Here is a 13,793-nt window from a genome sequence, read left to right on the forward strand (position 1 = left end):
GTATAAGGATAATGAGTTTGGAAGCATTCCTTCCTCTTTAACTTTTGGGAATAATTTGAAAAGGATAAGTATTAACTCTTCTTTAAATGTTTTATAGAATTCATCTCTGAAGACATCTGGTCCTGGACTTCGTTGTGAAGGGATTTTTTGTTTTGTTTTCTGGAGTATACTTGCTTTACACTGCTGTGTCAGTTTCTGCTGTACAGCAAAGTGAATCAGCCATATGTATACACGTATCCCCTCATTTGTGGATTTCCTTCCCATTTAGGGCACCGCAGAGCATGAAGTAGAGTTCCCTGTGCCATATAGTAGGTTCTCATTAGTTATCTATTTTATACTTGGTGTTGATAGTATATATACGTCAATCCAAATCTCCCAATTCATCGCAACCCCCCTTCCCCCTTGGTATCCTGTTGTGAGCTTTTGGATTATTGAGTCAATTTCAATACTAGTAATCAATTTGTTCAGATTTTCTATTTCTTCCTGATTGCCTTAGAAGAATGTATGTTTCTAGGAGTTTATCTGTTTCTTTGAGGTTGTTCAGTTTGTTGGTATATGATTATTTCTCCTGGCCTCTTATGATTCTTTGTATTCCTGTAGTGTTGGTTGTAACCTCTCTTTCATTTCTGATTTTATTTATTTGGGCCCTTTCTTTGCTTGATGAGTATGGCTAAATGTTAATCAATTTTGTTTATATTTTCAAAGAACAAGCTCTTAGTTTCATTGATCTTGTCTATTTTCGTTTTAGTCTCTATTTCATTTATTTCTGCTCTAATACTTATTATTTCCTTCCTTCTGCTGACTTTGGGCTTTCTTTGTTCCTCTTCTTCTAATTCATTTAGATGGTAAGTTAGGTTGTTTGAGATTTTTCTTGTTTCTTGAGGTAGGCCTGTATCACTGAATTTCCCTCTTAGAACTACATTCACTGCGTCCTATAGATTCTGGAAAATTGTATGTTATTTTTATTTGTTTCGAGATAGTTTCTGATTTCCTCTTTGATTTCTTCACTGACGAATTGGTTTTTTGGTAACATGTTGTTCAGTCTCCATGCATTTGTGTTTTATCCAGGTTTCTTTTTGTAATTTGATTTCTTGTTTCATACTTCTGTGGGTGGTTGAAAGTGCTTGATTTCACTCGTCTTAAATTTATTGAGACTTGTGTTATGGTATAATGTGATCTATCCTGGAGAGTGTTCCATGTGCTCTTGAAATGTATGTGTTTTTTCTGCTTTTATAGGAAACTGTTTATTTTATACTGGAGTGCAGTTGATTAACAGTGTTGTGTTAGTTTCAGGTGTATAGCAAAGTGATTCAGTTATACATATACATGTTTCTACTCCTTTTCAAATTCTTTTCCCATTTAGCTTATTACAGAGTATGGAGCAGAGTTCCCTGCTGCTATACAGTAGGTCCTTGTTGGTTATCTATTTTAAATATTGAGGTGTGTACCTGTCAAGCCTAAAACTCCCAATCTATCCCTTCCCCCACCCTTCCCCCCAGTATCTATAAGTTCGTTCTCTAAGTCTGTGATTCTGTTTGTGTTTTGTAAATAAGTTCATTTGTATCTGTTTTCTTAGATTCCATATATAAGTGATATCATATGCTATTTGTCTTTCTCTTTCTGATTTACTTCACTTAATATGATAATCTTCAGGTCCATCCATGTTGCTGCAAATGGCATTATTTCATTCTTCTTAATGGCTGAGTAATATTCCATTGTCTATATGTACCACCTCTTCTTTATCCATTCATCTGTTGATGGACATTTAGGTTTGCTTCCATGTCTTGGCTACTGTAAACAGTGCTGCAGTGAACATTGGGTGCTGTATCCTTTTGAACCATGCTTTTCTCTGGATATATGCCCAGGAGTGGGAGAGCAGGAACATATGGCAGCTCTCTTTTTCCGTTTGTAAGGAACCTCAATATGGTTTCCATAGTGGCTCTACCAATTTACATTCCCACCAACAGTGTAGGAGGGTTCCCTTTTCTCCACCCCCTCTACAGCATTTATTGTTTGCAGATATTTTGATGATGGCCATTCTGACTGGTGTGAGGTGATATCTCATAATTTTGATTTGCATTTCTCTAGTAATCAGTGACGTTGAGTATCTTTTCACGTGCCTCTTGGCCTTCTGTATGTCTTCTTTGGAGAAATGTCTATTTAGGTCTTCTGCCCATCCTTTGATTGGGTTGTTTTTTTGATACTGAGTCACATGAGCTGTTTGTAAATTTTGGAGACTAATCCCTTGTTGGTTGAATCATTTGCAAATATTTTCTCCCATTCTGTGGGTTCTCTTTTCATTTTGTTTATGGTTTCCTTTGCTGTGCAAACGCTTTTGAGTTTCATTAGGTCCCATTTGTTTATTTTTGTTTTTATTTCCATTACTCTGGGAGACGGAACAAAAAAGATATTGCTGTGATCTGTGTCAAAGAGTGTTCTGCCTATGTTTTCCTCTAAGAGTTTTATAGTATCTGGTCTTACATTTCGGTCTTTAATCCATCTTGAGTTTACTTTTTTTGTGTGCTTTTTTTTTTGGTGGACTGTATCTATCAAGGTCATCTGATCTAATGTGTCACTTAAGGCCAATGTTTCATTATTGATTTTTTGTCTGGATGGTCTGTCCATTGATATAAGTGGGGTGTTCACGTCCTCCTATTATACCCGTCAAGTTCTACCTTTATATCTGTTAATATTTACTTTATGTGTTTAGGTGCTCCTCTGTTGGGTGCGTAGATATTTACGAGCATTATACCTTGTTGGATTGATCCCTTTAATTATTAGGTAATGTCCTGCTTTGTCTCTGTTTACAGTTTTTGTTTTAGAGTCTATTCTAAGTATTGCTACATCTGCTGTTGATTCCCTTTAGTGTATTTAAGTTACTGGATGTATGTATTTTTAATCAGAGTAGAGTTGATTTACAATGTTGTGTTAGTTTCAGGTGTACAGCAAAGTGAATCAGTTATACATATACATACATCCACTCTTTTTTAGATACTTTTCCCATATAGGCCATTACAGAGTATTGAGTAGAAGTTACCGTATTCTTTAGTTCTGATGTTTTTTTGAAGTTCTATCCCTTTTTTGAAGTTCTCTGAGTTCATTCATTCTTCTGCTTTGTTCAGTGAGTGTCTTTATGACTATTACTTTAAACTCTTTAGCTGGTTGGTAAATTGGTTACCTCCATTTCATTTAGTTCTTTTTCTGTGTTTTTTCCTGTTTATTTCCATTGGGAAGGTGTTTCTTTGTCTCCTCATTTTGGCTAACTACATATATGAGGTATGTCAGCTGTGTCTCCCGGTCTCGAAAGAGTGGCCTTACGTACAAGGTGCCCTGTGGGGCCCAGTGGCACAGTCACCCTTGGTCACCAGAGCCAGCTGCTCCAGAGGTATCACTGGTGTGGGCTGTATGCACCCTCCTTTTACGGTTGAGTCTTGATTGCTACAGACACACTGGTTGGTGGGCAGGGCTGACCCCCAGGCTTGCTGGTTGCATGGGTTGGCCGGGACTGTTATGGGGCACGTTGATGTGTAGAACTCGTAGAACTCGTCTCTGGCACAACTGGCTGTGGGGCCTGATCATGACTCTCGTGGGACTGCCGGTGTGTGGAGCTCTCCGAATGGGAGCTGCCTTGGAGGGACACCAGTGCCGGCCAAGCTGCTGGGTGGGGTAGGGGGCAAGAACCATCTTGCAGGGGCACTGGTAACGGCTGAGGTGGCCCAGCAGGTAGGGCAGGAACTACTTTGGAGGGACTGATCACAGCTGGGTAGGGTCTTAGGGGAACACTGGGGTGGGGCACACAGTGTTAGCTAGGTAGATCGAGAGTTACGGAAATGGTGCACATCAGTGCTGGGCAAGCTAGGTAAAAGGAGAGTTAAAAAAGGGTTCCTGCCAGCACTTCAGTCCCTGGAGGAAGTTCCACCGGATCCCTGCCCCTCTGGCATGTGTCCTAAATTTAGTCGGTGAATTTCCTTCTTGTGTCACACAGGCACTTTGCAAGCTGGTGCCTCCGTACTGGGACTTGGAGCAAGTGAGTTTGTGTGTGAATCCTTCCAGAGTGGAGTCTCAGTTTTCTCCATTCCTCCAGCTCTCCTAGACGTAAGCTCCACTAGTTTTCAAGGCCAGATGTTCTAAGCGCTCATCTTCCTGGTGCAGGACCCCCGGGCTGGGGCAGTTGATGTGGGGCTCGGACCCTTTGCTCCTCAGCAGGGAGCTTTATGGTCGTGATATCCCTCCTGCTTGTGGGTCCCTGCACCAGGGGTGTCAGTTCTGACTAGACCACATCTCTGACCTTCGTACCTGTTTGGATGTGGCCTTTTCTTTATAGCCTTAGTTGTGGAAATATGTTCTCCTAGTCTCTAGGTCACGCTCAGAAATCGTTGTTCTATAGGTATTTGTAGTTTTGGTGTGTCCATGGGAGGAGGTGAGCTCAGTCAGGGTCTTCCTATTCTGCCATTTTATCCAGAACCAACATCGCCTCTGTATATTTTAAACTTCTACACGAGCTCACGAATCATAACAAACTGTATTTATACTGTCTAGCTTAGAATATTTGGATATAAAAACCTTAGATATCTAAATAATGTTTTACAAAACTCAAAGCACTTTTATCGATGCCTGGAAAGTACAGATAGGGTAATAGTTCCTATTAGCATCTGTCTCTTAGTAAAGGAAATACTAGTACCTTATCATACACTGGCTTGTTCTAAATTTTGTATATGGGAAAAATCCCTTTTGGCCTCTACCCTATGGGTACCCTATGGGTTTGGTCAATATATTTTCCATATACTTGTGTATTTAAGACAGGTCTGTGGAAAATGTGGTAGATTTCAGTATGAATGTGTTTTACACAAATGGCTATCACTGGATATTTCTTAATCCAATGTGCATTATTCCTATTAGTATTAGGTTGTGGAGCTCTTTGTGTACTAGTACCTATTGACCTGTTTTTTTAATCGCTCCACAGCATCCATTATATTGGACAGGTTATAATTTATTTAGCTGTACTTCTACTGAAAGACATTTCGGTTGTGTCTGTGGCAAAGGAAACACGCTCACAGGGTCCATGATTTCCCTAGTGTAGAGGATCAGTGAGTGACGGAGACCAATTATTTGGTGTCAGAGCAGAGTCTGTACAGTAGAATTTCTGTGATGACGCAGATGTTCTTTCTGTATATCTCCCTGTCTATATGGCGTGATGTATACGTGTCCAGTATGATTGGTTGCCACTAAGCACAGGTGGCCCTTGAGCATTTGAGATGTGACTCGTGTAAATTTACATGGGAACTTGTGACTAGAAGCGTCTATATTGGGTAGTGCAGGAGAAGCTTTACGTAAATCTGTAACTTCAGTGCAACATTTGGTGGCCAGAGCATACCAAAACCCTGAAAGATGGGATTGTAATTGTGTCTTCATATTTGTGTTCCCTGCACTAGCATTGCTTGGCAAGTAGTCGGTGCTCGGTCAATGTTTATTGGCTCAAAGTCACAGAGGAGATGTAGGAAGTTGTAGTTTAGGCTCTAGTTAGGGTGTACGTCTGTTTTCATATCTCCCTGATCATCTGTTTCTTATCTGAACATGTTTTGATTAGGGCTTTTTAGCTTTACCTGCTTAATCTTTATCCCATAATAATTATGCGGTATCATGCTGCTAATTGGCATGCGGGAAAACCTAGTCTCTGCTGATATGTTCCTTTTATCTTATTTGTCACTAAGAATAGAGAGGATCTAAAATATAAAATTTACTTGAATTTACATTTAAATTAAAACCAAGGCGAGAAGACATGGGGGGGCACTTATTAATGTTGGTATAGACACTGGGCTATCTTTATGCATTTTTGTTAATCCACACCACAGATACTTATCTGGTGTTTTTTGTTGCTCTTCCATAAAATCATAGCTTTTCCTAGTTAAAAAGGGAGAAAAAATAGCTTTTTTTTCCCTCCTATCGGGCTTTTTTCTTATAATTAACTTATGAAGTCCCCCTGAATTATTGAAATGTGTCTGTAATACACATTTGGGATTTGGGAGAAGGGATGGGGAATTATTTGATTAAAGCTATGATTACTTGGATCCTAAAACAGAAACTTTAGCTGTTAAGCATTCTTGCTTTTGACTCGTCTACTGGCATAGACAAGGCTGTTTTGTGGTAGGAACCGTATTCTACACATTTATCAAGAGATAATGCCGAATCGTTGTAGGATGAAATGAAATAAATGTGTAGTACAGTGAAACAATTTATTTTTGTCAAAGTGAATGCTTTCTAAACATCGGTTTTAAAAAAACTTAATAAGGTGAAAGCCTAGGAATGGAAGACAGTTAGTTACTTTTTAAAGCTATAGTTTTTTTCCTTTCGAGGATGCCCAAATATCTTTTCTGAGATGTCGGATTTCGCTTATTTAAGGACAAGAGTCACTGTGTGTATTGCAGACGTCTTTCATGGCTTTATGGATTGTGTGGTGAGATGCAGGGTCTGTCTTTAAGTTGTGAGTTCACACGGTTTTCTTACCAGTTATGTTCTCTGTGCCACCTGGCAGACGAAGCAGTTTTCTGAGTTCTTCTCAGTGTTGGTCAGGTAAAGGACAATGAAGTATCCTTTACAAAAAGTACTTTGGAAGTTGGAAGGACATGCCTCTTGCGTATGTTTGTCCATTTATCAAGTTCTAATTTAGCACATTTGTGCCTGGCCTGTCCTAGATGCTGGAGGGTAGCATAATAATTAGACTCAGGTCCTGCTTTCAAGGAGCCCAGAGTTTACTCGGAAAGATTGGTAATTAAACTCTAGTAAAGCAGACGAGGGGTCAGCGGTGGTGCCCATGAGACGCCATCGGTCTGACTTGACCAGGTAGGAAGGAGCTAGGGAGGGCAGGCGTGTAGAGCACCTGAGAATGAAGGGGACAGCCTTGGGAAGCAGAAGCAGCTCATCTGGCTCAGAAATGGTAGAAGACAAAGCTGGAGATGTAAACAGAGCCTGTGATATTAAAGGCCTTAGAGCAAATCAAATTTTAGGGCTTACTGCCTGCCTTCTGGGAATTTGTATTCAAGGAGAATGGATGAAGCAGACTCTGCCGATAAGAAAGGGTATGAAGTGCTAGGAACAAAGCGCATATAAAATACCCTGAGGTTTCTGAGCAGGAAAAATGTGATCTCGGAATCTGACAGGTCACATAGACTGTCAGCGTAGTGAGCCCAAGATTAGCCAGGATTTGTGTGTGTGAAAGAGAGATACAAAGGTTAGACTTGTGGAAGCGCCCACGGTGGAGGGGGGTGGAGGGAGGACGGAAGCCATGGAATGGAGGTGGCATGATGATATTTACTGTGAATTAGTATCACTTTCACCAGCCAAAGCTTTGATGAGGTCTGATGATCTAACATAGCCTCTCATGTTGGGCCGAATACATCTAAATCATCACCATAGATAAATAGATAACCACAGATCAATGTTTCTCAGCCGGGGCGTGATTTTCTCCCTGCACCCCGGGGGACATTTGACCATGTCTGGTGACACTTCCGGTTGTTATGCTGGGGGAGAGGGTGCTACTGGTATCTAGCAGGTAGAGGCCAGGGATGCTGCTGAATATCCACGGTGAATGCACAGGATATACACCCCCAATAAAGAATGATCTGGTCCCAAACGTAGGTCAAGAGACCCTGCCTTAGCAGTTTCTCCCAGATGTGTGTGTGCTTGTGCGAGAGGGCCTTTAGCTGGGAAGACAGACCTAGATCACAGAAGAGGAGTCTGTACATCCTCAGCCCCAGCCTCCCGCCGTACTCTGTGCAGATAACAGTACTGTGTCATTTGTGAAGTGTGGGAACAAGGAAAAGGTTCCGTAAAAAAATTATAGTCCTCTCACTACTGCTTTTATGCATGTTACCTGGGTCAGGTTGGAATGGCTTCTTTTCTTTGAATGACCAGAAATATAAATTGGCAGGGCTTTCCACCTATCTTAAAAGCTAATGAATGGCTTAATTTTTAAAGCACACAGTGAGTGTCTTGAAATAACAGGGGTGAGAGCAAAACAGCTGAAGATACGATACGTTAAAACCTCAGAACCTATGCTTGTGACTGTTTCCATTTTCTAGATGATACATATTCCCCGAAGATGTGCTCTTAATCTCTCTGTCCGTAGTTTCAGGGTAAAAATACACTCTTCTTTAGAATAGCTATATAAATACCATATTGTGTTTTGTTTAATAGAGTGGTATTTATTTGGGACGAGGGCCAGAAACAAAAACCCTCCATCTAGTTCATACAACAGAGAGTAAAGAAAATGCACCAGGAGCACCTAAAAAACAACATTATAGAAAGTACTAGTTGCCTGTCTTTTTTTAAGTTCGTTTCTGCATAAAGCTAGAGATTCGTTAGAGCTCGGCAGCTTGGCAGCTTGGAGATAGACAGATAGGGATATTTTGTATTTTCCTAAGGCAGGGGGCTTTTTAAAGAATTTCATTTTAAAAATAGAAGCGACAAGACACTTTCTCAAAGTATAAGTATATTATGGTATTTGGCACCAGGAAAAAAACCATGTATGCCTCCTACAAATTTATTTTCCTGTGGAGGCAAAACTCAGTTAAGTGGGCAGATGTTCTCAGGAGTTATTTTAATAGAACCCTACTTCTGAGTCTTTTGTCTCAGCTCATAGCCCTACCCCGTATGCTCTCAGGGCTGAAACATCCGGGCTGTTTAATCACCTTAGTCATTGTCGGGTCAAACCCTCTGTTGGTTTTCAGTTTAGCTGCGAGTTCCTTAATCAATCCTTAACTCATAACGGAATTTGAAACTTGTATTTTGGCTACCGGGATGGCTCTTATCGTGTCTCCTTTTCTGAAAGAACATTTGCGATTAAGTCTTTCACAAGGAAACTTTTATCTGGATAAAGTGGCTACTTCTAGGGCTCCTCACTCAACGCATTCTATCAAATATGAACACGATGTCTTTTTTACAACTAGAAATATTTGGAATTCCAGGGCAGCCTGCTGTTTTAAGGAGTCTATTGTGAATCTGTCTCCATCGCTCCGTGTTTCCAACGAAATGAGAGGACAGTGGTAAATAGTTTCCAAAGGGGTTGACTGCGTATGCCTCCTTCTTGTATTTATTTAAATACATTATTACACTTAAATCCTTAAACAAAATACTAGGCCAATGCTGTAGCTGAGGACTGTGATGAAAGCCCGAAGCCATCCTTTTCCCCACCTCAAAGCTCCTTTTCTAGATTCGGCATCGGGATTATTTCCGATTCCCCTGAGTCCAGTGAGAAGGTACTGGCGTTTCTCCGCTGTGAAGCTGAGATAATATCGGATTCAGTCTGATTCCCAGATTTCTCCCCTCACTCACACCTCAGTTGGTCTTCCCTGTCAGGCACCTTTTTGTTCTGAATTCTTTCATTGTCCCTGCCAGACTCACCCTTCTAGGGACATAGGTTTTCCTGGCTTGTTGCACTACCGTGCTGGCTTCCCGCTGCTTAGAGAATCAAGTCCTGGATTGTCCTTGACAGTCCCTAAAGTTTGCTTCCCAGACCACCTTTCTCAGCTGAACGCCCACTGTTTCCCTGCTGACCCCTCACTTGAGCCATGTGGGTCTCCTGGCTTCCAGGTGGCCGTTCACTGCCCCCCCCTGCCTTCACCTGGACAGATCACTAGCCATCTGTCAAAGCTTCTTTTTGAATCAATCATCCGTGTAGCTCTGACACCTGTCAAGGGTACATAGGTTTCCACTGCTGAGTGGAAGAAAGTTTGTCTAAGGAACAGTTTTAAAGCCTTTTTAAAAAGTACCTCAGATTCACTTTTAACTCTGTGCAAATATGACTAAGCTCTGGCAACATTCAGATAACTTTTCCAGTCCTGCAGATGGCATTTTCAGTTGAGGGCTGGGAACCACTCTTGTTTATCTTTATATCTACTTGGGACCAAACTAAGGTACTCAGAAAATAATCAATGACCGGTCGGCCCTTTGAAGATGGTCAGTTTTGGGTAGCACTTATTAATCTAAACGATTACTGCAAATTGTGGTACAAGTAGAAAGATCGATGGATACAGGGTCTCGCTTCAAGTATTACTCACTTTGTGGCAAGCTCTGGTTTTTGGATCTGGAACCCTCTGACTCCCCTTCTTGCTTCTGAAGGTTCTTGGGACCATCACAAGGGAACAGTACGTAAAAGTGCACAGCTCCATACGATTTTAAGGTGAAACCGTTGTGATGTCGGGGGCTGAAAAGAATGTAACTTGGTCAGACATGGCCCCAGTGTGTCCGTCCACTCAAGTGCAGTGTCAGTCTCTGACAAAATAAATAACCCATTTAGCTACGTGCCTTTCTCAGTGTTGGCACTTCCTGATTTAAAAAGCACTTGGTTATTCTAGATCACAAATCTGCCTGACTCATGTACTGTTGGTTTGGATGGGACTCGTTGGATACATAGCTCAGTATTTGGCCAAATCTGGAACGGTGGCTGCATGTGGAGAAAATGCAGTATCTGGTTACTTCAGCCAGTAATGGAACAATCCTATACCCTCATCCTGCCACATCGCGTTTGCCTGACAGGAGAAGGGTTTTGAATGCGCTGGCTTCCTCCGTTACGTTACCTACTTTTGTCATTGCCTCTAGTAGCGATCTCTGCTGGGAGGGAGTGGGTACGTATTAAGTGGTGGCAGCAGTGTTAGATTGCCTCTGTTCAAATGCTGCTTGGCTACTTGGAAAAAGGGTGACTCTGGGCAACTCATTTAATACCACCAGACCTCAGTTTTCTCCTCTCTGTAAAATGCAGAAAAAAGAAATAGCCACTTTGAACCTCAGAGTTGAAGTGAATTTGAAATTAGCAAATGCAGGCAGGACATCTGGCGATGTGTCCTGCACTCGAGAAAAAGTAGCTCTTAGGATTTACAGTCATACCTCATTTCATTGTACTTCAGATACTGCGTTTTTACAGACTGATGGTTTGAGGCAGTGGTCTATCAGTGCCACTTCTCCAACCGCCTTTGCTTACTTTGTGTATTTGCGTCACATTGTGGCAGTTCTTGCGGTATTTCAAACCCTCCACTGGCAAAAAGAATATGACTCGCTAAATGCTCAGGTGATGGTTAGCAATTTTGAGCAATAAAATAATTAATTACAGTAGGTACACCAAATTTTTTTTTAGTTTCGATATACGGATATTGCACCTTTAATAGACTACAGTGTAGTGTAAACCTAACTTTTCTGGGCACTGGGAAGTCATAAAATTGGTGTCACTTACTTTAGGGTGGTGGTCTGGAGTTCTCCAAGGTGGGCCTGTGGATGCCTGCTTCTTCTTGAACTTTAGTTTCAGACTTCTGAGGCAGTGGTAAAATCCATTGGGGTATAATTGTTTTGTTTTGTTTTTTTTTAGTCAACGTGTTACTGTTTCGACCCAAAAAAAAGAAAAAAGAGAAAAAACAAGGCTAACCTACCTCCACCCCCCAATCCACACATACTATCCCCAGCTCTGGAGCTTTGTCCTATACCAGCCTGCAGGGTGGGGGTTCACCTTTAAAAATCAATCACAGTCTTTTTCGTCCTTTGAGATCTATGGGAATAACCATCAAGGTGATGGTTTTCTTCTTAACTTCTCTTCGTCTGCCTGCAAACCCAGAGATCTGGGGTACTAGTTTCTGATTCAGGGGCTTAAGACAGCAGTCATTTTATTGGCAGACTGCTGTGGGGATAGTGAGATGAAGAGGAAAGGGAATTCACAGGTAAGCTAACTGACTAGTCGAGAATGTAGGCATGTGAGGGGCTGGCCCGCCCCTCCCCTCCTAACGTGCGTCTAGTAGTTGACTCAAGTGGTTACTCACCTTGCTGGAATGGCGTGGAGAGATGAGGCACCCTGTGTGCTGAAAATGTTGACTGTTCTGAGTCTTTGCTGTTGAAAACAAAGAGTATGAAACACAACCGCGGTATCCGCGTCCACCACTATCACCTGCAACCAGAGACGGAGACCACGGTAATGGTGAACATTTTCTGACCACACAGTGACTGGTCCACAGTCAGCCGAGACTTCCACACGGATTGCCTTTATGCTCTTGCCACCTTCTGGCAAGGCTCTGTTTTTATTCCCATCGTAACAGATGAAGAAACTGAAGCTGAGGGTAAAAAAGCTAGCCCAAGGTCCTTCAGAAAAGGTAGCACAGCCAAATTCAAACCCGGGCGGGCGTACTGCACAGTGCGAGATCTCACTAACTACATCATCCTCGGTTAGCCAGCTGCATAAAAAGAAACTGTTTCTGTACAGTATACGGCTGATTGGATTCTGTACTCACAAGATTTCACCATAAGCCATCTTGGAAGCCAGTGTACTCACCAATGGTGAGCTTTATGTTACCTGTATTTGGAGGAAGAAACAATGTCCCAAATATTATTTGGCTTTGTCTTCCAGCTTCCGTTGTGATTCAGAAATGGTGGTGTCACATGAATCCTTGTTTGGAAGGAGAGGATTGCAAAGAGCTGCCAGATCACTCAGGTTGGTCCTGTAGCAGTGGCAATAAAGTCAAAACTACAAAGGCAAGTATAGACAAAACCCAACAGTAATCTACAGCCTCAGTATACCATTACCTGTGGGGTCTCCCCCCCTTCATTTCGTCCTGCCGTCAAGAGGACAGCGGTCCTTCTTGTTGCTAAACCTGCTTGGGCAGGGCCCCTCTGTGACTTTGGCCCTTTGAAAAGCCCATTTCTCAGCATCAGCCTTAGTTTCAGATTTCACAGAGCAGTGATTTGGTGGGGAAACGCATTCTTTTAGGCAGGGCTGCTGAATTCAGTTCAGCTCCTTCACGGCCCGCTTTCAAGTAAAGGTTTCAGAGTTGACAGTCCCGTGTATCAAAACAGTATGGCAGGAATCCACCTCCAGACGATTTACTGAAACAGAAAGACCTAGTGCCTAAGAGGAGATTGAATGGTTGAAGACTCTAATTCAAGCCTTGCGAGTCAATAGTTTCCTCCCCAGATCATCCTCTTTCTGGCTCTGAAAGACTCCATTTTCCACCTGGTTCTTGAGCCAGAAATTTAACTTCTTCCTCATCTCTCCCTGTCCAGTCTATTATTTTGTCTTTGGGACTGTGACTCCCAAATCCCTCCACGCTTCTGCGTCCCATAGTTACAATCCCCGTGAGGTCCGCCATTGTGTCTCATCTGGATGACTGAGGTTGCGGCCTCACATCCGCTCTTGATTCCCTCCCGGTCTGTTCTCCACCGGATGACCCTAGTCGTTTTTGCGAATTGCAGATCCGCTAAGCTAGTCCACCTCCCCATTTTTCAGGGGCTTCTCTGGGTTCCTTAGCTAGCCTGTGCTTGTCTGGCCCTAGATAGATAACCTGGCAAACCACCTCCCTCCCTTCATTCTTTCTGCTCCAACCATCTGGGCCTTCTGTCTAGTCCTTCTTCCTGTGGTGCCTTTACAGTTGCAAAGGAACGTGCCTTCTGCCTTTCTTTTCTAGTTCACCATTATTTCTTCAGGGAATCCTTCACTGGTAGGATTCACGCTCCCTGTATCTCTAGCACGGTACTATAGTTACATTTTACAGGGAGCGCTGTACTTATTGGCTTCATACTGACAGCTTTCTGTCTAGGAGGAGAGCTGTGAAGTCAGGGCCCCTCGCTGCTTTGCTTACCCATAATCGTCCCAGAGCCAGCTGCATGTCTCCGTGACTATTGCTTGAATGGAAATATTCATAAAACCGGTCATTCTAGGATTATAATGAGCTAGGCACACTGGAATGGGATGACTGTTTAGTTCTGGTTGCTGTGTCAGCTGTGGCCCCTGAGGAGGTATAACATCTCTTGAAGCGTTTCTC

The 13,793-nt window shown here is 42.4% G+C and overlaps 1 protein-coding gene across 1 annotated transcript in view; it reads left to right on the top strand.

Moving 5' to 3' along the window:
• TAFA4 (TAFA chemokine like family member 4) overlaps positions 1–13,233 on the top strand; it is a 129,558-nt gene extending 116,325 nt beyond the window's left edge. Inside the window, exons 4-5 of the mRNA XM_032648068.1 lie at positions 12,383–12,507; positions 13,225–13,233. Coding sequence (XP_032503959.1) covers positions 12,383–12,507; positions 13,225–13,233 — 134 coding nt within the window. The remainder of the gene's footprint in view (positions 1–12,382; positions 12,508–13,224) is intronic.
• The last annotated feature ends 560 nt before the right edge of the window (positions 13,234–13,793 follow it).

This window comes from Phocoena sinus, chromosome 11, assembly GCF_008692025.1.
Source record: "Phocoena sinus isolate mPhoSin1 chromosome 11, mPhoSin1.pri, whole genome shotgun sequence".
Classification (NCBI taxonomy): Eukaryota; Metazoa; Chordata; class Mammalia; order Artiodactyla; family Phocoenidae; genus Phocoena; species Phocoena sinus.